The sequence below is a fragment of the Apteryx mantelli genome, chromosome Z (assembly GCF_036417845.1).
Source record: "Apteryx mantelli isolate bAptMan1 chromosome Z, bAptMan1.hap1, whole genome shotgun sequence".
In the NCBI taxonomy this organism is placed as follows: domain Eukaryota; kingdom Metazoa; phylum Chordata; class Aves; order Apterygiformes; family Apterygidae; genus Apteryx; species Apteryx mantelli.
In genome coordinates this window covers 69,696,742-69,721,685 of record NC_090020.1, presented here as the reverse complement: position 1 = coordinate 69,721,685, position 24,944 = coordinate 69,696,742, and the positions used below count along the sequence as shown (strand labels likewise).

General features: G+C 37.2%; 1 protein-coding gene across 1 annotated transcript in view; it reads left to right on the top strand.

Moving 5' to 3' along the window:
* Positions 1–24,944, top strand: part of PARP8 (poly(ADP-ribose) polymerase family member 8) — a 113,013-nt gene that overhangs the window by 64,861 nt on the left and 23,208 nt on the right. Inside the window, exons 7-14 of the mRNA XM_067316443.1 lie at positions 68–162; positions 3,056–3,116; positions 4,196–4,286; positions 7,752–7,818; positions 8,684–8,809; positions 10,909–11,473; positions 13,813–13,866; positions 13,970–14,065. Of these exons, the coding sequence (XP_067172544.1) occupies positions 68–162; positions 3,056–3,116; positions 4,196–4,286; positions 7,752–7,818; positions 8,684–8,809; positions 10,909–11,473; positions 13,813–13,866; positions 13,970–14,065 (1,155 nt within the window). The remainder of the gene's footprint in view (positions 1–67; positions 163–3,055; positions 3,117–4,195; positions 4,287–7,751; positions 7,819–8,683; positions 8,810–10,908; positions 11,474–13,812; positions 13,867–13,969; positions 14,066–24,944) is intronic.

The following is a 24,944-nucleotide window of genomic DNA, read 5'->3' as shown; positions in this document are numbered from 1 at the left end:
TTCAGGAGCCTAAGCAGATGCCAGTGATGAAATAAATAAAAACTTCCAGCAACTTTTTTCCCGGTAGGTTAGCTATGATGGAGAACTTCACAAGCACCCACAGCTGGAAGCTGATTTAACAGCAGTGAGAGAGATCTATGGACCTAATGCAGTATCTCTCAGGTATGTCATTTTACACTTCTGAATTCTGGAACCTTTAACATTTTGGAGATGGAGCTCTGTGTAGGCCGTGCCTCACTGCCAAAACAAAAGTCATTTCTGAACTAATGATTTCTACATATTATAGGAACACTCATAGCTAGCAGTAATTCTGGTTTTGGTTTCATTTTGTGGTTGAATACTAATACAATCAGCTATGTGGAGAACTGGTCCTGGAAGCCTGTTCTAAAAAATAATTTTCTTTTGCAGTTCAGTATGTATTTGATCAGGCTATTGTATTTTGTTGAAAATTACTATTCAGCATAACACTAAACCCTTGTTAAATTGCTTCTGTTCTGTCATATTATGTCTGTTGCCCAGGAGGTGAGCAAGAGGGATGATAAGAGATTTAGAAAATGTTGTCACCGGGGCAATACTGAAGGAATTGGATTTGTCTAGTCTGGAAAAAAAAGATGGAGGGAGAGGACATAATACCAGTCCTTCAAGAAAAAAAAGGCTGCTTTTAGATAGGATGAGTGATCAATTGTTCTCCATTGTCATCATGAGAGAGACAATAAGAAACTAACTTTGTTTGTAAAAAGAATTAGGTTAGATTTTAGGAAAGTTTTCTTATTGTAAGTTGATGTAACACTAGAGTAGCCTACACAGGGAGCTTGTGGAACCTCCTTCAGAGGTGGATTGTGAAAAGAATTTCCACAGAATTTCTGTGTGACATATACAAGTGTGCATAGCTGTAGGATATCTTAAAGTCCCTTCTAGTCTTTTATTTTTATGACTTTGTTTTCCATGTATGTAGTTGTAATAATTTTGTAAAAATAATGCATAGATGAGATATAACAGACCTGCCAGAAGTACTGCAAAGAAAATATCAAAATTCTCATACAAAACAAGTAATGTAATGTAGAGACAATAATAACCTTAGGCATACATATATTGCAAGCAACAATTCCTATTAACCTCTAAACAGTAATCTTTATGATTTTAGTGTAAAAAAAGAGAGCTTATCTACAACTATGGTGTACTATACCTTTTAAAATTAAGTGGAAATTCATTAAGTTTAGAGGATCTGAGGAATTAAAATCCAAATAGTTGTACATGAATTTAAGAAATTAATGAGATAAACATTTAGTTGCCAAACAGATAGCTATGAAACTGTATATACCTTGATAATATGGTCCCTCAGGCTATTAAAACGGCAACATTTTATGTAACCTTTTAAAAACTTTAATTCATCTAATTTATTGAATAAGCTGTTTCATTGTAAGCTTTGTGATCTCCTAGGGCTCAATGTATTAGCAGTTGGCATCTGTGGCTGCTTCTGGCATGTGGAAGACTTTCAGGCTTCTTGCACTTTCCCATAGTTGAAAATAGTCATAAATTCTTGGAAACCACAAATACAACTTTTAGCATTCAGTTTCATCCCTCTCCTGGAGCTCCAGTTCTCTGAGTGCAACAAGTCTATCTGACAGTGACACCCACTAAACATGCATGTTTCTTAGACAGTTGTCCCTCTTTTAGTGGTCTTTTACTGTCAGATAGTGAGCTTTAAATATGAAAAGGGAAATTCCTATACCTACATGCTTTTCATCACTGCCGTTTGAAATCTGGCCACCAAAGCCATGAGAAAGACCTCTGGAGCTGGGTCATTGACCACCCAACCAAACTCCTGTTTACGTTTTCTATGCATTGATGGACAGAGGATCTCCAGGAGCTTCAAAGTCAGAAAGCATTCTGGGAGCCATTGCAGGAGATCAGTGGCTCTGCACAAGCGGCTGCAAGGGTGCTGGGAAGCCACAAGGTCCCACAGTGCATGACTGGCTGCCCACCTGCCCGGCATGTGCTGGCATCCTGCGTGTGGACGAGTCTGATCAAGAGAGAGGCTTCAGGTTTGCTCTTACTGGAGAGTACCGCGGAGACACTGAGGTTTGGTGGAAGAGGTTCCCTTCACAAAACTTTGTGGAAGACCAAGGCCCACGTACACTTGGACATAGTTGTCAGGAACTGGTCATTTCCAGCATAAACTGGGCCTTGCCACTGGCTGAAAGGTCGGTTTGTTAAGAGATAGGTATAGTCACAAAAATATTTTGCTATGTCAAAATTACCTTGTCAACTTAATTTATGTCCAATTGCTACTGTGCGCTGTCTTCATCTAGCTTAGTTGAAAAAAATGGAAGTCATGAGAACAAGCATATAAATGCAGTATAAGGCAAAAAATTAATGACTAGAAGAGTATCAGCTAATCTGTGAAAAATTGAGTGACTGCACTTCTACAGAATTGTCCACTTAAGCAATTTAAATAAAAAGGAAACCAATTTTTGATTTAGGTATATGAACAAGTATTTTCTAGCCCTATTTTTCAGAAGTTTTCAAATACACTGGGTGGGGTCCATGGGAATGAATCAGAAGACAACAAAACAGTCACACTTTAAATATAACAACTGAGAGAGCAGTGAAACACTTAGGCTATGTTGTATTTGTCTTTAATGATTTCTCTCAAGCCTCTCCTTAGACCACTGGGTGTTAACCTAAAATATTTTTTTAATTAATTGGGTTTTTCCTTTCTTATAAATTGGAGCAGCATGTGACCATCATTGTTTTCTTGATTTGTTTGTCCAGTATATGAGACAAAAATACATAGCAGCAATGGAGTGAGAATTTTGGGGAATTAGTAAAAAAAAAATTTAGCCTATTTAAGCAAGATGTACTGAAAGAAAGTTTCAGTTCAGCAGAGGGTCACCCACTGGGAATATTGATCTGATCTATGTAAATGTGTATTTTATAACCATTCTGATTTTACAGCCAAGATTATCCTTTACAAAATCTTCCCTGTTCTAAGTACTCCTGGGCTGAGGAGTATCTTAAAGACCTCTAATCTAATGTAATTCTTTCCTTTCAGGGAATATGGAGCCATTGATGATGTAGATATTGATCTGCATATTGATGTTAGCTTTCTTGATGTAAGTAATCTAATCACAGAATTACATAATGAACATTAATACCCATTTAATTCTGCTACACATCAGACTCTCTAGACAACCACTGAGACTTTCCTTCTTCAGAGGCTTGGTCTTCACAAGTGGCTGTCACAATATTGATAGCTGCTCTGTGGAAAGGTTTTCTTTTCCTTTACGATCTCATTGTTAAAATGTTTTGTCAGCTTTTATTTACTGCGTGTATATTTCCTTTCAAACATGCTTTGTGAATGGTAAATGTTGTAACTGATATAAATGAAATACATTTCTTTTTTTGCTATCCTAGACATTAGTTAGGTGAAAGCACTTCATAGAGTCCCGGAGGGAAGACGACCTTGGCTAGAGCTCTCCTGTGTACTTCTCAACATCCGCAGCTGATTAGGGAGAGGCTTGAGTGGCAAAGGAGACACAGGACAGCGATGCTGCCGACTGGCAGCATGACTTCTGTAACAGTTATGCTGTCATTAACTCCACACTTCCTCACCTCATCTGTGCAGTTACTTCCTGTCCTCTAGATGCAGAATGAAAATTAGTGCTTTTAGGGGCATCATTAGCTTCTGCACAGATATATCGTATTCCCAGGTCAGTACAGCACATAAGATAGTTGTTTTGGGGATCTTCTAAAATTTAAGAAAATCTGATTATGCTGTGAATTGATCTGATCAGTCTCAAGGAGGAGCAAGAAGGAGTTTCCTTTGCCCTGTGTTATGGGATGAGCTTCCTTTCCATCCTTATTTGCTCCTTTGCTCCTCAGCTTTGAAGCAGTATCTCTTGATAGAGGGGAATGTGTCTACCTACACTGCAGATGTAGTACTGTGTAGAAACCTGCGCCCAGTTTAAATGAGTGTACTTGAGAACTGAAAGCAGTCTAACACTGCTCTTATGGGCATCAGCAGGCAATAGTTTGTCCTAATTCTCAAGTTTAAAGTTGGAGTGGATATCCCATGATTGGGTAAATGAATGAAAGCCCAGTGTTTATACCTGCCCTAAGGTAGATTGACAAAATGCAGCAGTTCTTTATGATGGCTAATGGTCTTTGTTGTTTTCTTTTTATCTTGAATTAGGAAGAGATTGCTGTGGCTTGGGATGTAATTCGCACAGAGCCTATAATAGTGCGATTGCACTGTTCACTTACACAGTACTTAAATGGTCCAGGTTAGTCACCTGCGTATTCTTCATGTGCTTTGTGTGGTGTCTCAGTTCTAAGCCATGTACTAAGTGACGGATACACTCATTCATTGCCAAATCTTTGACCCTACATATGCTTAAATCTACTACTGAGAGCAGTCCTGTTTGTTTGAAATTATGCTCACATGTATTTGCAAGATTAGGCCCTCAATAATGACATGGGTATCTAGTTTAAACATTTTTAGGTTGCATTTTGGAACTTGTTGACTTGATATCCTGTGAAATATAACTGCCCTAGGAACCTGAGATGCTTAAGGAATAAGAATCTGCAATTTTTAATACGTTATTTCCTGATTTTGGAAATTAGGCACTTTGTATGCGGTCAAGGGATCATCACCACAGATGCAGACATCATTGATTTATGTACACATACACAGATCTGTGCAGTACATTAATATGCCCTTTTTTATGCACCTCTGAAGAATCAGGCCATGATAATTATCCTGTTAACTTCTGATTTCTCTATGACTGTGTGAACTCTGGGAATCTTTAAATTTGAATGAGAATTTTTAATGTTATATTGTCATCCTACTCTGTGGCTGTTAAGTAGGTAAAGCTTCCTCATGAGATTAAAAATGTTCCAATTCATGAAGACCCAAATGAGATTTGAAATTTGGAAACATTCATATGCAAGAGTCAAGTTCAGATATATTTTTACAGTGGGAAGTCAGAACTAAGTGTGTATTTTGGATAAAAACTTGCCTGGATTTGGAGGCTTCCAGTGCAGCTGTCAACTTAGGCTTGTATGTGTGGGAGAATTCTGCTCCTGGAAAATGAACAGATATTTCCAGTCATGGTATGTTTAGAAAAATATATCCCAATGAGCTATTTTTATAGGATATGTTGTCTGCTGATACTAACTATAAGCTATATTCTATTCATTCAAATGAACATTTCTTACATTAGTGTCGTGGTTTTTTGCTTGTCTTTCATCTTTGTCTGTATTTTTTTTTGATCCTTTTTATAAATGTGCAGAACTTAAAGTATCTATTTGCCATAGGTAGCTGTGTTGGTAATCAAGAAATTTCTATCAAAATGTAATTAAAAAAATTAAGTGCAGGAAGTAAGAGGCTGAAGTATGAAGAGCCTTAGGCAGAAGGAAATGATCTAGTGAAATGAAAACAACAAGATATCTTCTGCACTGTTGACAAGGTTAAACAGAAAGTTAAGCTCCCAGTCCTGCAACTGACTGGTTGTGGTGGTGACTGAGTACTGAGAAAGACAAGATCAGGGCCAGAGACAGATACTTCGCTGTTATTGGTATTACAAGTTCAGTGCAATTGCTGTTGCAGCCATGTCTTTTTATTTACCAAAAAAGGACAGTGAGATCCACCATCCTTTGTGTTACCAAGACCCTTTCTCTGTATATTCCCCTTCCTCCTGAAAAACGTTGCTTTGAGACTATCAAGCCATTACTTTTATGCAACATATTTTTCTCCTTATAGTACATTCTGTTGATTGATAAAAGAAACAGATATGCAACATACTCCAAAGCACAATGGGGGGTGTACATACCACCTTGTAATTATTTAATATCCTGATTTGAGGTACTCATCTAGTTAATATCTTTTCAGATTTTTGTATATGCCTGTGGGCAGTTTCTCCCAATATCTTAGAAACCTGCCTTAGATTAGGTTGAATCACCCTTTGGATGTGCTTGGCTGTCTCCTCTGGCTATAAAGCTTAAGTTGTCAGATTTTAAGATTGCTAAAACTACGTATGATGAATCCCATTGAAAATAACCCGCCCTGCCCCACTCCGTGTCCTAAATTTGATAACCTAAACACGTTGCTACCCATATTGAAATTATTTATCCCTTTTGAAAAATTAACGTTTGTCTTAAAAGATGAGATTATATTTGAATAGTAACATTAGAGAAATGGTGACCACAGTGCTTTGAATTTAGTGAAATTAGATGGCAAAGTTAGATATATCATATTTTTTTAAATTGTCTTATTAAAGGGAAATTAACAGATTAACTTTGACGTTCTGAGTAAGATCTGGCTTTCTGAGTGATCAGAATAATATAGATATAAAAATACTGATTTTTTTTAGTAAAATTTGAACCAAACTCAGATTTTTTGTTTTGTTTAGCTTTCTTTTCCTTTCTTTACTGTTATCATTACCTCCTTACCTAACACAAAGTATAAAGTTGAATCGTGCTTTTAATATGTGTTTGCTGTTGTCCTGCCTTGAACACCTGAGGTGTTCTCAACAAATGCTGGATTCCATCTGCCACTTATATCTAGTCAATGTTATTAAAGGATTTTAGTAATACTAGGAGCTTATTCTCAGCCTCTAGCCCTTATGCTTTCAATTTTCTGACAGGTAAATAAGGATATACCAATGGAAGGAAGGGTCTTGATGGAAATTCAGGGTAATCCTTGGCCACTGGGATTCGTACATCAGGCACTTAGATGATAAGTATTATGGACCTTGTATTAAAAAATCCTTAGAAAGGACACCCAGATATAAGTCAATTTGGTTTATTCTGCTCTGGATTTTCTTCATACTCACAAGAATTGTAATCATGTGGAGAAATATTTGGCTAGATTTGGACTTTTCTCCACATGCTTATCCAAGATCTAAGTTTAAAGATAGTTATGAGGAACTCATATGAATTCTACTTGTATTTAGTAAATTTGAATTCTTAATTGGAATTCTCTTCTCAGAAATAACAGAAATACTCCAGGTGCCCTGCACCTTTATAAATTTCCGAAATTCAGATTGTGTGGGAAAGTCCTTCAGAGGTCTTATTGAGGAAAATTTGGTATGTCCCTGATGGTGAGATACTAAAGAAACTGTATCAGCTCCTCTTTCTGTGAAAGAGCTATTTATTTATTTTTTTAGTTTTTCCACAGGCATAAAATCTTTTTTTCCAGTGAGGACAGATTCAACTTGGACTAAAGTAACTGCATGTAAAACTTTTTTGAGATTCTCCCATGGCCAGTGATAGACTGTAAACCAGAGGTAATAAATAGTGACATCTCCAGTTCTCAACTGAGAAGATTTTAAATAAGTAAATTTATTTAAAGCCAGGGCATCTTACCCTGTGTAAAGACTATTTACTTGGAAGAAAGTTTAAGAGATTATGACTGAGGTGTGTTATCAATAAAGATGCATTTAATCTGATCCTGCTCTCTAGTTGTTCTTATAGTATAAAAAATAAAGATACATTTATATAATTAAAATCAGTGGAAAGAGATGCATTTTAGAAGATTAAATGTTTAAAATTGATACTGACCAGTATTGCGAAAAGGACTATTTCTTCATAGACTCAGGACACGACCGCTTGCACCATTGCTTCAATGGTATTGCCTACAGTAAAGGTCCAGCTAGAATAAGGTCCTCAAATATGTGACATGGTCTTGAGTTCTCTGTTCTGAGTATTCCTGTAAGTACCTGTATCAACAAGATCTCTTTTTTCCCTAGTGCCAACTGTGGATGTATTTCAGATCTCTACTAAGGAAAGATTTGGGTTGGGACATCAGCTGAAAAAGTAAGTCTGGAAGAGTGTAAACATGTTTGTTTAAGTTTAAATACTATACTCATTTGAGCTCCCAGACCATCTCAAGTATGATAGAATTCACAGGTTCTCAAGTTGGTTGGATCAAAGCATTCTGAACTTATTTTTCTTAAAAAAAAATAAAACACCAACAAGGTAAATTTTTTGCCTTTTTTAAGTGCAGTTTTGACAGTCCTTGGAAAGAAGTTGATTTGTGCTCCCTGTCAGGGTTTCCTGGCACTTTACTGCCATTTAGGAAGCAAGCTACAAAAGTTCAGAAAGACTAAGCTAAGAATGTTCAATTTCATATTTCTACTTAGATTGTGAAATCTCTGGAGCAGGCATCTTTTTGAGCATCATGCATTTTGAGCATCATGCTCCATAAAGGAGCTGCACTTTCTAAGTGGTGGTCTGTAGGATATACCACAATAATGAGGCCACCCAAGTTTTGAGGACAAGAAGGAAGAATAGTAGAGAAAAGTTAGCAGTTTCAAGTATTCATGATACAATCCAATTTCATTAACATTTTGATGAGTCATCTTTTCACATATGTTTGTGTTTATACCTCTGAATCAGTTTGTCTGTAGATCTGCATGAGAAGCACACTTCCACAAGTCTTGCAGTGGTTGGTTGTGCAGAGCATATTCTCAATAAGAGCACCATGTGAATTAGTTTTGGGGAAGGGAAGGCAGCAAGCATTTTTGAGCAGCTGAAGCACCCAATTGTCAGTCCACAGAGAAACTCTGCCTGTCGAAGGAGGATGTTGCATCACATAGCCTACGTGGTGGATACAGAGCCCTGATATTAAAATGAGTGTGACTTGGCTATGATGCGGAAATCTTTCTTTCTTAATTTGCAGAATCATGCAGACGTTTGTTACACAGCAGTGGAAGAATAGCAAAGAGAAGTCTAATTGTACGCACAATAAGAAGGTGTCTGACAAAAAGGTGAAATCCCCTCTGCACATCTTTTCTACATTGCGCAGGTAATAACAAGGAAAATGAGCTGTTATCATCACATCCTGTTCAAAATCTACAGCATACTTCACAAGGTGAAATGTTGACTTTTCTCCATAGAGAAGTGTTCTATTTATATCCTACCTCATGGGTTTCCAGTCCTTGCCTTGCATGACTTCAAAAACGAACTATGTACTACTGCAGCTTCTAAGACTATTTGAAGGCAGAACCTTTCAGTGCCCTGCTCTCTGAAACAACCATGATTCTTCTAAAACTGGAAATACTTCCTGTTATATTACTTAACTTGGCTGTATTTGTTACTGTACTAGCTTGGTAGCATTTGACTGTTATTTGGGTAGCAAGCATATATATTGCTAATTTTGTGGTTGTCCAACTCTTCTTTTCACAGCTGTACATATTTTTAATTTTTTAAAAGTAGAATGATCCCTGTGTCAAAGACTGATTTTTAAGAGCTGCTGAGCACCTACATCTCTCCGCTATTTGAACACCTGAACGTTCAGAACTTCTGAAATGCAGGCACAGAATTTCAAAGGATAAAGTCCAAAGACATTAAAAAACATACAAATAATAGTTCGTGATAGTTCAGTTAAATTCATTATGACTGCTACCAGTTACTTTTACACTTTAAGTCTCTGTAAAATCAGGCTCTGATTTTCTCTCTTTCAGGAGTGTGACTGTCTACTATAGCATGTTTGCCTGCTTCTGAAGGGTTGACAGATCACCCCTTCTGTGAATTTGAATTGAATGCTCTTTGAATGTTTCTTCTTTTTGATGAATTTTGCCATTCTAAATTCTATGTGTAAAAAGTGGGGGAGTAAACAGTTGATTCACATCAAGAAGGGAGGAATGTCACAGATGACAAAAGTTTTTTTCCCTATTCAAAGGTAAAAGAGGAAGATGGTGTTTTGAGCAGAAAGCTTACCCATCCCATACCCTACCACTCATTGGCCAACATAGTTTGTGCAGGCTGTAGTTTGGGGGTTGTTTTTATTCAGAAAGGGCATGCAAAAGCTAGCCCAGTCTTTTTCCTCTGGAGTTGGCTGCTACGGCAGTCCATCTCCCAGGATCATTCAGCCCAAGCTCGAGGCCCTGTTTCCCTCTCTCTCAAGTCCTATTCCCACCTCCCATACATCCAAGTGCGATCATGAGCCATCTGCAACTGTGACTCAGCACACTCCACTCCCATTTCCCACTGCCGCCACTTGCTAACAGCTTGGGGAAGCCTGCCAGCCTCTTACAGGGATTTTCCCCTTGGGGTTTCGTTTCTTTTCTATTTGATCCAAGCCAAAAAATATTCAAAAGATTTGGATTACGTATAAAGCATAGAAAAATGATTCAGCATACCTGATACCAGTTCTTGTTTTGCAAGGAAAGGTGAATGTGAACGTTATAGGAATGTGCCAGTTCATATGAATGTTGTTTTGTAAAAATCTTTTGTTCTTTATTTTCTGTATTCATAATTTGGTTCCTTGCTTTCTCATTTCCAGTGTTACAGAGGTAGAACTTGTCTAAAACAGGACAGAATGGGGTCAAATTGTCTTCCACAAAGCACTTGGCTTATTGTGAAGTTAAAAAAATCATTTCAGCTAAAATAAATTTGAGTTACTGCCTGCAAGTTTCATTGCTCATTATATCTTCCATTTGATCTGCATGTAAAATTTGTTATGCTGTGTCCAGAAGACAGTAATTTTAATGGGATCATGCCATAATGATTACATAGGAAAGATAGATTTTGATAAGGGAAATACATTATAATCTTCTGTGAAATATGCAGTTTCCATTTCAAAAATAACTGCCTAAATAAGTGGTTTGATTAGAGATCTAGGGACCTGGACCAAGAACTATAACGATATAGCTCTTTCTTCTACGTATGCAGTTAGCTGCCTTTCAATCAATAAGAAGTTGTGTATAAACAGGAGTAAGATTTGGTATTAGGAAATTGGTCCTACAAGCAAGTGCTCTTTTTTTAAATGTTAGGCTGGTTTATCACTAGTCAGATACCTAAAGACAGCTGGCACTTAAAAATTCATGCATATACGTGGCCGTGGTTGCTTGTTTTGCAGTTTTTTGGTTAGCCTCCAACTACGTTTTTCTGTTTATTTTTAAGGTCGCCAAGTTATCCTCCACCTGGCTGTGGTAAAAATAAATCAAAACTGAAGTCGGAACAGGATGGCATCTCCAAAACTCACAAGCTGCTAAGAAGGACTTGCTCTAGCACAGTTAAGGCGGAGGATGTGTGTGCCACAAAATCCCACAGAACCTTTGGCCGCTCGTTGTCCAGTGACCCTAGGGCTGAACAGACAATGGCTATTAAATCGCACAAACTGTTGAACCGTTCTTGCTCTGCAGCTGTCAAGCAGGAGGAGTGCATCCCTTTAAAGCCCCATAAGCTGTTAAGTAGGTCGTGTTCGGGGGATCCTCGATGTGAGCACAACAGCACCTTGAAGCCCCACAAACTTTTAAGCAGGTCTTACTCCAGTAATCTTAGAATGGAAGAACTGGATGGGTTGAAGAATCACAAGTTACTCAGCAAGACTTATTCCAATGCCCCTAAATCATCCAAAATGGAGCCTTTCAAGGAGTCCACCATAGCAGAGGGCAGGAGGCTCTCTCTTACCTCAGGGCTTATTGGTATCTTAACACCATCTTCATCATCACCTTCACAAGCTGCTGTGAGTAATAATTTTATTATTCTGCTTGTTTTTCTCACATTATTTTCAAATATGCTATTATGCTTCTTATGCAAAGGCATTAATATTCAGGACATACATTAGTGGATATACTGGAAGAGTTTTACATTCAGTGAAGAATAATGGAGTCTGCTTTTTAAGGTGGATTTAAACGACTATCTGTACATATATATTTAGGTCATAAAACCAGAATCTTCTTAAGTCAAGATGGAGACTTTACATCTCTCCTTGAACACAGCTCAGCGTACAGCTGCCGGCCATTGAGAAAGTCTGGTCACCCACTTCCTTCACTGCTTTCTTGCTGCAGGAAGGAGGGAGAGTGTGAGCTTCTGTGCTGCAAAATTGGCTTGGTCGCACAGGTCTTTTTTGATTTTCCTGTTTGCTTCATGGGGGAAACAACACCCCTTGGTTCATTCAGATGCCAAGTCACTTCTCCCTCTAGGCTTTTCATCTTTGACCATCATCATACTGGAAGGAATGCAGTCACGATTCAGCTCACCTTGTGTGCATTTATGCTTTGCAAAAGGTTTAACCTTCACAAATACCCTCATGGCAGCAGAAGGTCAGGGAAGGAATTAGGCCCATGCTGCCTCCCTTTCTTTCCCCAGAGAGAGGTATGATTGTTTGGGAGAACAAAGAGTAGTGCAAATTATTAAGTTTAGGAGATAGAGCTCAAACTTAATTCTTCTGTCTCTGACACTTAAAAGATGGCTTTTACACTTTAGAGGAGAGAGCTGGACTGCTTGTGCTCTTTCAAAGGCCCTGGCCTGTTTTCTATGTTAGGCTTGGGAAGAAGCACTTAGGAAACAGTCCTCTCCAGTCTCTAGCCTGACAGGACCTTGATTTTCCCAGCCTGTGGAAACTGAGATCCTTGGTTGAAATGCTGTACATACATACATTTAAAATAGTACATTTTGAATAATGAAATTACACTGAGTGTATTACGTTTCATGGTAAACTAGTTTAATAAGCTGTGAGCTATACTCATCAAATCTAAAAGCATTGATTTGCTATTGTAAAATCATTTATATACATGCTGTGTGATTGGTTCCTGTAAAGTGCACAACCAAACTAATTTAAGATGAGCCAAAAAACTTTTCATCTGTACCAGAGCAGAGATTCATTTTTTTTCTGAACCAGTAGAGGAAGTCTCAACAGTCTTTTTCCTCCTAAAGTTAAGTGCAAAAAGTCCCATTGATTTTTATAAGATAATGAAGAGTTGTCTAAGTGGTTTCATAACTGATATTATCTGCCAATTCAGAAGAGATGCAGGCCCTACTTGACAGTCTATAAAAGTCTATATTAGTCCTAGTAATTTTATTACTATAATGGATTTACTTTGAGGGAAAATCATCACATACATGGTCGCATGCAATTTCACTGATATTAGCGGAAGGACATCAAGAATCCATTTCACATTTTACATGTGGGGACCAGATATACAGGTAATCTGGGTGCCTAACTCTAATCTGAAGTCTGTGGAATGTGTAACCGATGAATTACGACCCTAACTTATTTTAAATTCTCAGCTAAAATGTTTGAGTCTCATATATGTACACAAATAGCAGGATTATCTTCCAAGAGAAAAAAGTGAAAAGTTTCCCAAATAAGCAGTTAGAAGAATGAAAGAAAATAAGCCTGTAAATAAACAAAACTTCAAAAAGCTGTAAATGGAGCTGGTCTGACTCTCAGTCAAAATAAGGGTTGTTTGAGATAGATGTCAGCCTAGGGGAAGTCCTGTACCTTACTGACTCCCATAACAAAGGTACCTTCTAATTTATGTTGTTGCACATTGAAAGAAAAAGGCAGAAGAAATGTGAGTGGGATCTGAGCACAGAGTGCTGTCAGTTTGGAGCTCACAGAACTGAGCTTATAGTAGATATAAAAGAAAAAGATTTTCAACACTTCTAGAAGTTATTTTAGTCATTCAAGCCTAAGCACATATTCTGTATTTAGATAGGCATAAAGACAATGCACAGTTTAAATGTGAAAGAAGTAATCAAATGCCTGCTCATTAGAATGGAGTTGAGGAAATTGGTATTTCCATTTGAGACCAGAGTTTTGGGATGCTGAGATACACAAGCTCATCAGATTTAAAAACTAAGAAAGAAATTCTACAAACCCACTCTACACTGAGCAAACAGTAAAAAAGATGGATTATTTGTGATAATTGGTTTATGCAAATGAGAGGGTTTTTTAGATGCAAATATTGTGTAATTAACAAATTTGTACACACAGAATAGAAATGTTTTACCATGTCCTCAAGAAAGCATTGTATTTAATCTACCATCACTGAAGTTGCCTGAACTTTTTCCTTGCAGCAAAATTATGGTGCAAAATGCATTCCGGTACGAGACCGTGGCTTTCTTGTGCAGGTAGGATGTCATATCTTACCCATTTTTAAAACACTCTGGAGCATGAGCTGACTGTTAATTATTTTTAAGCAGATGTTGTTATTCTCATTTTCATTGTTCTTAGACTATTGAATTTGCTGAGCAGCGGATACCAGTGTTGAATGAATACTGTGTAGTTTGTGATGAACCCCATGTGTTCCAGAATGGCCCTATGCTGAGGGTAAGTTGTATGTTTGCTGGATTAAATAATGCATTTTTAATGCCTTCAATAGTCATGGACCATACAAGCCTGTTATAAAACTATTGAATTATTTCAGATGAGGTTCATCCTAGTTTTCTATTAGGATACAAAAATGTAATGCATATTGACTAGCTTTTGCTGTACATTTGAAGCAATATAATGCAAATAAGAGAGGGAAAGGAGGCTTGTGAAGTAATCATAGAAATATAGAGGAGGAATGTATTTCACTGAACACTAATGTGTTAGAGTAGTCATGACTGGATAAGGACAACTAAAGGCTGTGCATTAGACTGCTTTTCCAACTCCTTCTGATGCCCTTCTGAAAGCTTGGGGGTTATCTCAGTCCTTGAGCTCCCATCATGCAGTGACCAGTGTGCTCAGATACGCTGGCATTAATGCTACAAGGCCAAGAGTACTGCTGCCCTTCTTTTGCACATGGGCCACTGGAAGGAATTATCCTCCATAATTTGGTGAAAAAGGCAGTAGAAGGAGATGCTCTGTGAAGTGTCCTAGCTAGCAGCATCCTAGGCCAGAGGTGCTGTGGTGGTTCAGTATGTCCAAGTTCTGGCCAGTTATGCAGCTCTTCCTCCCTTCCCATACCGTTGTAACTGAAAATAAGGAATTTTGCACCCTCTCAGTGCTGTTGGTGAATGCATAAAGTGAAAAAGAATAAGGTTGGTCATAAAAGACACACTTTGCCTGGAATTACTGGATCAGTACAGCTTTGTAAAAAAGTATATAGGAGAATAAAACTCTTACCTTTTGGCCTGGCTTTACTGTGTGGACAGTTCAGAATCCTTTGTGTTTCACCTATCATGAATCCTGTCGAAACTCAAGTAACTTTTAAGATTAAAACCATGGAAAATTGTGTTAAACAGCAGTGTATGAATAGTCTGACACCTCACCTGCCAATATCTTTCTCAAACATCAGGTCCACAGTTAAGTCAGCAGCTACATGAGTTGAGCCAGACATCATCTATGATGTTCCCATGGAACTAAATGCAGGAAGGTTGTTGCTTCCATAGAAGCAGAAATCACCTCTTAGTCAGCCCCTGTGGTGCTCAATGGCACCATGGCCAGGAACTCTGACTGCAGGCAGAGTATGCAAATAGGCTGCTAATAGGATTTTCAAAAGCACCTACGTGTTGCTAGCACTGATTTAAGTCACAGTTAAACCTGTGTACTTTTGAAAATCTTATCAAGTGGTTATTTGCCTCTTTAGGCTCATATCTGCCTTTTAAAAACATGATTTTCTGCCAGCTTTATCAGCAACGAAATCCTGATGAGAAACCTATGGAAAAGGCACCAGTTTCTTATCTTTTCTCTTTGAATGCAGTACTACGCATACTACCTGTGACAGAATGAGATAAGATTCAAGCGAGTTATATGCAAAGTTTGGATAATATAATTATTTAAATTACCAGGTCATTTTTATTGTCCATAGGACTCGGATAAAGCAAACAATAGAATTTCTTCCTCTTTGCGTGCTCAACTACTAAAAGAAAACAGCAAGGAAAGTCATCAGGTCTAAATTAAAAATCTTAATTCAGGTTTACTTCTGAATGTTTTTATTCCTCTCCCATCTTGGTGATCAAGATCTCTCAGAATGACTTTTCTCTTGGACCATCTTCAGCATATAGAAGAGTTATTTTAGCCATCAGTTTGGAAGTTGTTTAGTGCTTCAGAACAGAGGAAAGTACAAACATATTTGCCATTGCACACATATTCATCAGTGCCTCTGCAGGCAGCATAACCTAGCAAGCATTGCAAAAATGACAGTGTGTCCTTATATCACCCAGAGAGAAGGAGATAGTGGGAAGAAATCTATCATGCCCTCTGTATGCTTGAATGACTCAATAAGCAATATGGAGCCATTAATGAATCTGCAGATCTGCAGAGGGTGAGAAAGAAAGGATCTCATTTTGAATCTACTGTGAATTTGCCAGAAGCTTTTAAGGAAATCTGTGCTTCATTCTTCTGAGCGCTCTCTGAGGCAGCCCAAAGTAGTGAATTTTAAGTTTGTTTCAGGAAGATTGTTCCATTTATTTCGATGCTTCAATAATATACACATGCATATATATATTTACATCTCTCTCTATATATATCTGTATATTGATATGTAAAATGGAAAAAAGAATGATCCAACTTAAAGAGCACTTTGTTTGATACTGCTACAGCAGTGAATCTTGGGAATGCACTGCTCTATTAAGCAGAGTGCAGGAGGCTTTCATTTAAGGTAAGGCTCCATTGGATCTAGCCTCACTTCACTTATAGATCCCATATACAGTATCCCTAGCCTTCATAAAGGGTTTAGAGTACTCATGGTTTTAATAACACAGTAACTTCATTTAATTTTGTAACTATCACAACCTCGCTTATATTTTTAGATTCTGTGGCTTGATCTCATTTTCAACAGATACCTGTATCTCAAAAACCTTGCTTAGATAGGCTCTATAATTGGTTTTACCACAAAAGATTACACTGACTAAATAGCTCTGGATATTTAACCATTCTCTTCCTTTTAAAGAATGGTTCCTTCATGTGCATGCACAGAGAGAGGATCGTGTGTGCAGAGGAGCATGTACCTTAGTGATGAATTTCCATTCTACCGTTTAAAGAAAAAGAAGGCATATGAATTTAGAAAAGCATAGCACAGTTATTGCTTGAGAAGTTCTTTTTAAATGTATTTAGGCTTGATTTTCTGCTGTCTAATGAAGTTTTATTTAATTACAAGGAAGCAATACTCACTGATGCCAGTGAAGAATTTAATTCTGCAGCCCTCAGTTCTGTCAGCCTGGCACCTTTCCTGAATGGAAATGTAGTTTAATTAATTGTCTTAAATGCAGTTTAAAAAATTTAACAATTGCCATCACACAAAAATTACATTCTTTTAAAACTTTAAATGATACTTAAAACTCACATACCTTGATGTAATTTCTTGTGCTGGTTATTAATGACTTGCACAATTTTGATGTCTTGTTCTCAGGACAGCTGAAGATATCAAGTGAAGGTATGATATAAAGCTTTTCCTTTCTGCAAATTTGTTCGACAGGCTGTGTTTTTATCTTAGTCGTACAGTATCTTTCAATTGGTCTCTCTCAGTACAAGCTTTCTTCTCAATATTGTGACTCTTTTTCCTAGATAACATTTTGGGGGGGATTGGTCTGGTTTTAGTATCTTTCAATTTATTTATTTATTAATCCTGACATCTCCTTTCCTCTAAAATAGGAGCAACTTGATAATAGCAAGATATTTCTTTTGTATTGCTTAATTTAGTCACTAGATCCACATGGCAGACATACCAGGATATGGAAGATGTCTGCTGTAGAACAGCTGTGTGGAATAATTGCTTAAGTTTGGTTTTATGCTCTTGCAATGAAAGCCTGTCTTGCTCCAGAGACCATGGTGCTAATCTAATCATGCAAATGTTCCCTGACAGTTCAGGGATCCTGTCACAAACAGGAATCTTTAGATGTTAAGCTGTCTTAGTGACTTACTGAAAATAAATAAAGGGGAAAATGTTAGATTTCTCTTGGAAATTTCTTTGTGGAGCAAAGTATGGGTCCTAAGGACAACCAACCAGTTCTCTTTCAAACTCCAAAAGTTTCCTGACGTGTAAAAGACCAGAATTACAGATACTGTCCCTACATGTACTCCACATATGTGTGCATAGATAAATGCACATTAAGTAGATGGAGTAACTCCAAATTACTCACAGCCCAATGCTTTCACAGGGTGCTGCAGCTGCTGCGATTACTATGAAGGTAAGGAAAACGGTTCTTGGAGGAGAGGGTCTTAGAAAAGTACGATAACCCTTCATGAAAGTGTATCACTACTTCATTCTGTTGTCTCCTTTTTAAAAAGTCAGGAAAGTGGCAATGTTTTCCTGTAAGTATTCACACCCTTTCCATATGAGATGAGGGTGAATGTAATTTCTTGTTACAGCATGTTTCTTTAGTATTTATTTTAAGAGCACAATGAGATCTATGCTTATTAGCACTCATTAGATCTAATGCTTAGGGCCCTCAAAGTGCTAAAGATATTAAACTGGTATAGAGTATACCACTGTATGGAGATACACACTCCTACAGAAAGCCACAGAAAACTGGAAATTCCCTGAAATCACTGCATGGCATGGCTTGCAATGTTTCTGGAAAGCACATGCAATGAATACATGGATATTAAGAAGAAAAAATATTATATGACCTCTTAAGTAGCATAGGCCACACTATTTCATGCAGCTCTTCCTAACATTGAGTGCAGCAATTTGACGTGAATACTAGATACTTCACTCTTCTGAAAGAGACCGAGAAACAGCCTTGAAATAATTAGTGAGGGCTGGGACTGCAGCTGCTACATCCAAATCACTCTTTTCTTCTCATGTAAAGAATCCTAGAGAAATGGGCTGCATCTCCTGAAAGCCGACCTGCGTTGCACAGCTTTTAGAAGCTCCATAATCAGCCCATACCCAAGCTCTTTGCTCAGCTTTGGTAAACAGCAGGAAGTTCAAGGCCAGAGGTGGTTTTGTGCTGAGGAGAGACAGAAAAGTCAGCTCCTGGAAACATTCGTAGAACAATAAGGCTCTGCTCATGTGAATCTTTAGACAATGTCTCATGTTAATATCTTTGGATCAATTCTCAACAGAAAAGTTGCCTAGATCAGTGAGACATAGACTAGTATTTGCTTGTAAAACAATGGCTAGATCTTCTTTACTAAATTTAAATTGTTTCAAAACACATATTTTGGAATGTTTTTTCTGACATTTTCAAACAGTTAATATCTCATTTACGTATGTGGTTTTGAAATATTTTAAATGGATAATCTTGATTTCTGTCAAAGTTGCATGTTAGACTATAACTTACAGGTAAAGTTAGGAAATTTTAACCACTTCCACAAAGTTCATTCCGGAGTACTGAGGTGAATGTGGCAAGTGAAAAGCATGTGAACCTGGAGCTTGTTTCATCCACTGCCTTTTAGAGCATTTTGTAAGCTTACATACTTAAAATTTTGTAGAAAGCAGTGTCTGAGCAAGAGATAATTTCACTTGAGTCGATCAAGTTAGGCATTATGTCAGTCTACCACACCACCGTTGAAATTCTTCCAGGCTCACCTATGAAAAATGAATATGGTCTTCTCAGTTTTTGTGCCTATATCTGTTTACTTATTTATTTGTTTGTTGTGGTTTAGGTGACAAATAAACTCCAAGGCAGGGATTGTCTCTTAGTATGTCTTTGTATAACTTTTACAGTAAAGATCCTGAAGGGAGAGTGCAGTCTTAGAATCACAGAAGTTGGGAACTTTAACGTATTGATTCTGTCTTAAACAAAAACTGGATCCTCCAGTTCATATATTATATTTCACATTGTTATACATTTTGTTTAAGCTATTATACATCAAGTCATTTCACTTGTTAAAAAGATCTCTTTTTTCCTCCGTTCTAATGCCTGCTTCTTATTTGTTCTTACACCTGAGAGCATCTTGGATCAGGGACTCTCTTTTCATGAATGCTTACCTTCTGTAAGGAAAAACTGTTTTCTCTTACCAAGTATTGAAAACATTTCAAGTTCAAGCTCATCCCTTAACTCATGACAAGCACAAAGACAGAAAAATAATACATTTAGATTGCAATTCTTCAGGTGAAGTAGGGTATCTTTTGACTCAGGGACAGAGCTAAAAGTAAATTTCCCCTCTCCTCTCCCCCCAAAATTAATCTCCCAAGAATTCCTAAATCTCATGGAAGTCGGTGGCATTGTTGTCTTGTTTATACAACGAAGGTAGCATTTTTGGCTTAAGTTTTTCACTTTTTCCCATGGGCAGTTGAACAGTTACCACTCCAGGTGCTTCTTGTAGTGGTGGTAGGCGTTGCACATAAGATGCCTATAAAACACAGTAAACTTTTACTGCTGTCACAAAAGATGTCTGAGAAATTAACTTTTAAACTATCAAGCTGTGGCCACTTTGCCTGAACTACTTGGAACAACTTTTAGAATTCAAAAAAAGGACTCAAGAGACAAATTTTAATGTGATAAAGACTCTACCTGCCATGTGCTTGGCAGTCAACTTCAAATTACCCAAAGGACAATGAGGCAAATGACACAGAGAGGGCAGAAGATTTGTTAGGAAAAATTACAGAATTTAGAGATGTATGAAAAACAGAAACCTGTTCCTGTTAATAGGTTTTCTGTAACTAGTCAATGGTGCTGCACCAGGCAGAATAGATATTTTAATCCCTGCCCTGTAGAATTTGTAATCTAGAAGAGGTACAAAGTAAGTGCAGGATAAGAGGAAAGGTGTCCTCTTGTGGTTTTCCATAGAAGAGTTGGCCTAGGAAGGTGATGCCTGAGTAAATTAGTATTGGCAATGCTAGAAATACTGACAGTGAAGAGGCTGCTGAGACAAGTAATATCCTTGCCCCTCTCCTGTCTGCAATATCTGGGCATGAGAGAGAAAGCTTTTTCTGGGTAAGGCATAAAGATGTGTGAATGAAGTATAGATTTCACTTCTGTTTAGATAGAGCTGGTGCTGCCTTATGGAACAAGAGGGACTAACTGACCTCCAAAGGTCCTTCCTAATCCTATGATTCGGTTCCTCTAGCTAAATGCATTTTGCAAAACAGATGTAATAACATAGTAAAGAAGTGTCATCCTTATTTGCTTCTATATTAAAAGGCTATTAACATTTTTTTAACATCATCTGAAATTCTTGCTGTTACTCTAGAGCTGTAATAGTATTCTAGGGAAGGACTAAATATTTTAATAATGCAACAGTTTTGTTGACAGTACTGCAGAGACATCTTGTTTTAGGATTCAGCATGTGATAATAGTATTTTTATTACAAACATTTAGATATAATGAGATGAAGAGTCATTAACGAAAGTGGTTATTATATTTAAGGATATGATTAAAATATGGATAATAAAAATATATTATCATATTCAGCTCTTACACAGTATAATTTAAAATGTGTAGCTAATGTCTATCTTATTGTCTGCATGCCTTCCTGAATTTATCGTTCACCAATACTACAACCATTGGTAAAACAGCATCATTTTATGGATTCTAAAAACCTGTGAGACAACTACACAGGGCAAAAATTCCCAGAATAAGATGATAAACAAAAACATACCTCAGGGTATCAATAAATTTTCCTCAAGTCAAGAAGTCTCTTTAGAGTGCCATCTTGTGTTGAAATCTTAGACTAAGGCCTTTTTAGAACAAAGCAGGAAATAAGCAGTAAAAAATTCAGCAAAACTAAATATAGGAGGTATCTTCCTTGAAATTTGCACTCTGGTACAGATGTCTCTGCTGTTTAAACTTTTGCCCATAAAATATAAATGGTAAAATACTTTGAAACAATATTTGAAATGCCTGTTGTTTGTATTTAGCTCTAAAACTAAGTACAATCTGGGAATTCTGATATATCTGTATTTATGTTAGCAACCTTACATTTTTAGAATGTTTTTCACGCTGCAGTGCTCAGTTACGATTTAGTCATTTTGGGGAGAAATCTCAGCCTCGCTGAATTCCTGTTGACTTGAATAGGTCTTGGATTTCTCTGGCCTTTGAATATGTGTTTCTTAACCACCACAGGAACACAGTAACATTGATGTTGCAGAAACAGTACACCATTTAGTGGCGGGTGTTTTCTGAGTAGAATAAAAGTCATTGAACTGTGGAGAAAAGTATAGCTATGCAAATATATTTAGCCAGACTGGAGTTTAGCCAAAGTGCTGGAGTTAAGTTTCCTTTCTTGTAGAATAGTGCCACGATCTTTCTTATTGTCAGTGTACAGTATAACCTGCTTTTTCTTTTTCTTTTTATGAAAAAGCTGTCTCCAGTTACAACCAGTACTTTAGTGGAATGGACTTCAAGCATTTTATTGTTTACTGGGAGAGCACGATGGCTGTAGCTTAGTCTGTCCCGGAGCCAAGAAGTCATCAGAGCTCACCTTGCCCAGCTAGCGCTCTATAGTGCTTGTTTATTTGCCATCTATTTATACTTCTGGGAAGGAAAAAAAAAAGTCTGAACTGTCAAAGAATGCCAAAGGAGGAAAAGCAGCAAATAAAGTCCAGATCAACAAAAACAAAGCCAACAGAGCAAGGGACATTTCTCACTCAGTCTCAGTCTATTCTTTCATCTTTCTACATATTGCATGTGCTCACCACTGTCGTGTCTACTGTGTCTTTCAGCAATGTGTTTCATGTGTCACAAAATGTAGTAAGATTGTTTGGAGAGCTTATCTCATAGATTTAGTGTGATAGGCTATTGAATAAATTATTCCTGCTCTCTGGCAGTGTGTAAACCTATATAGAGCTTATCTTGTTCTTGAATTCATAAAGGTGCCAGAAGCTGTCTTACATCACCTGTAAAGGTTTCCAGCTCTTTTAAAACCTGAGTCCAGTGTTTGGGCACTGGTCTGCTAAGTTATAATCCACTGCAGTGACACATGGATGTAAAAAATAGCCAGGATTCAAAACCTGAGCAGAAACATTTTTATTTGAAAGTTAGCTATGAAAATTTCTCACAGGCTATGGGGTAAAATGCCTGCAAACAGCATTCCCTTCTGCCCTGCCTCCCCTCTCAGTACCTGCTTCCCTCTGTTTGGCTGAAATTTAAATCAGAGCAGTTAACATTCATTTACAAGATTTCTAGACATCTCATTAAAACATTAAATTAAAAACATCTCATTAAAAACATTAAAACACTGAACAAAGCCAGGTGCTTGCAGGTATGCTGAACGTGTGCTGATAACATGGCATTTAGAGGTCAAATCATGCAGTGAATATTAGTTTTCCTAATACAGATGATTTTGTATTTCATAGTAATAAATAATGTTTCTTTCTGGTACCAGTAAGGAACTTTCATACCATCATACTTAGACAAATTAGTCCATTCAGTCTTTCTCCTCTCACCTCAAGTAGAAAGAAGAGCTAACTACATGCTAAGCTATGATAAAAAACAGGTAATTTCCCATGACTTATTTGTTACCAGCTTCTATATCTAATAGCTTAAGGAACAAGATGACAAAAGCAGATTTTGACCTCACCACTAGCCTTGGTACATTACTGATTTCCCAAAAGGAGCTAAGAAAAACAACAAACGAGTGAGACTCACTTTAGGGAATTGGTAGAAATCCCTGTCTTTCCTGCAGATATAAGATGAAAGATACAGGAAATATTTTCATTATTTTCTCAGCACCTACAGAGAAGGGAACAGCTATCAAAAGTTAGTTTAGTAGTTCAAAAATAAACTCAGTTTTGGATTCTAGGCATTTACTGGGTCAGTGGTTTGACTTCCTTTGAAACTTCAAGACAAAGATGTACATCTTGGTAATTATTTAATTTTAAAGCAATTCCTGAATCAGTGTAAATTTATGAGATAGTATACAGTGCCATGATTAAGTATTTAATTTTTAAAGTTTATTTTGAAATATGTTTTAACATAAAGGGAAAACCTGTCAATAAAAATTATTAAAACACAATTCTGATTTTTAATTTTAATAAATCATAAATTTTTAATCCACTGTGGGCTAGTACTAGACACAGGGAAGTATACACCATGGCAGAATAGGCAGATGTGCATTTAATTTGCCTTTCAAAATAGTCTTGATCATTAATAATGAAAAATTGCTTGAATTCTGAAGCCTGATGAACATTATGTTTAGTTAATGATTATTCTGGATAGTTTCAGTGATGATGTAATTAAGTCCAGAGATCATGCAGGTCGGACCCTTAAAATCTTTACCTTGTATAATTCTGTGGGAGTGTTTTCTAGGATACACATTACAATATATATATTTTTTTAAGTTTTATCAATTTTGAGGTGAATTGAGCATTCTGTTGTACTATGGGAAACATAAAAGGCTTAAGCTCATAAATGTGCGTTGTTCTAGACTTCTTTCAGAGAATGAGAATTTACACAAAGTGTTTAAATAGCATTGGTAGAAAGTATAAAAGCACCTCATTAGTGCCTGTCTTCCGGTTACCATTTTGACCCTCATATGTCAGACTGTGGTTAAAACTGAGGTTTCTGGAGCACTTGTTAATTCATCTGAAATCATGGCTAACAACAGAGGTAAGCTATGAAAGATCCAGAAGAGAGCCTTTCCGACAGCTCTGGATTCTGTTTCAGATGTGATAATGTTATACTTATTGGTCCCAATATAATTGATCTTTATGTAACATGGACTCACGTGGTAGAGAATTAGAAACCAATCTTATTTTGTCTTCTCTTACAAATATGGGTAAGATGTATATCTGAAAATCCATACCTTACACAAACTATGAAATAAACCTGGAAAATGTGAAAGCTCCCTTGCAAAGAAACCTTAACCTACCTATTTTTTTTTCTGTCTCTGTCTTTGTCTGTCTCTGTCTGTCTGCCTGGCTGTCTTTGTCTGTCTGTCTTTGTCTGTCTGTCTGTTTTTCTCTCTTTTTCCCTCTATTTCTTTCTCTTTCCCTATCTCTCTTTCTTTTTACCTCTCTCTTTCTCTCCCTCTCTTTCTCTCTCTCTCTCTCTGTATCTATCTATCCACATTTTGAATATTATTGCTGCTGCTTTGAATCCTCATCCTTCTAGTGCTTGTACTGACTAGAAAGAGAAAATTTCCTCCTATTGAAAACCTAATATTACTACGGTGGGACTTACCTGAAATTTGAAAATAGAACATAGGTTTGAAGATGTATCTCCACTGCCAGGTCCTTTCATTAGAAGTGAGGTGGTCACTAGTAGTTTCACCTTTTCCATTTGTGACATTTGCTGTAAGTCAGGCTATGAGCCTTCTCTGAGCTTCTCCTATTAGATCAAGAGGTTCTTAGGTGTGTTGGTCATGTTGCAGCCTCATTAGTGTCTGTGTGGCA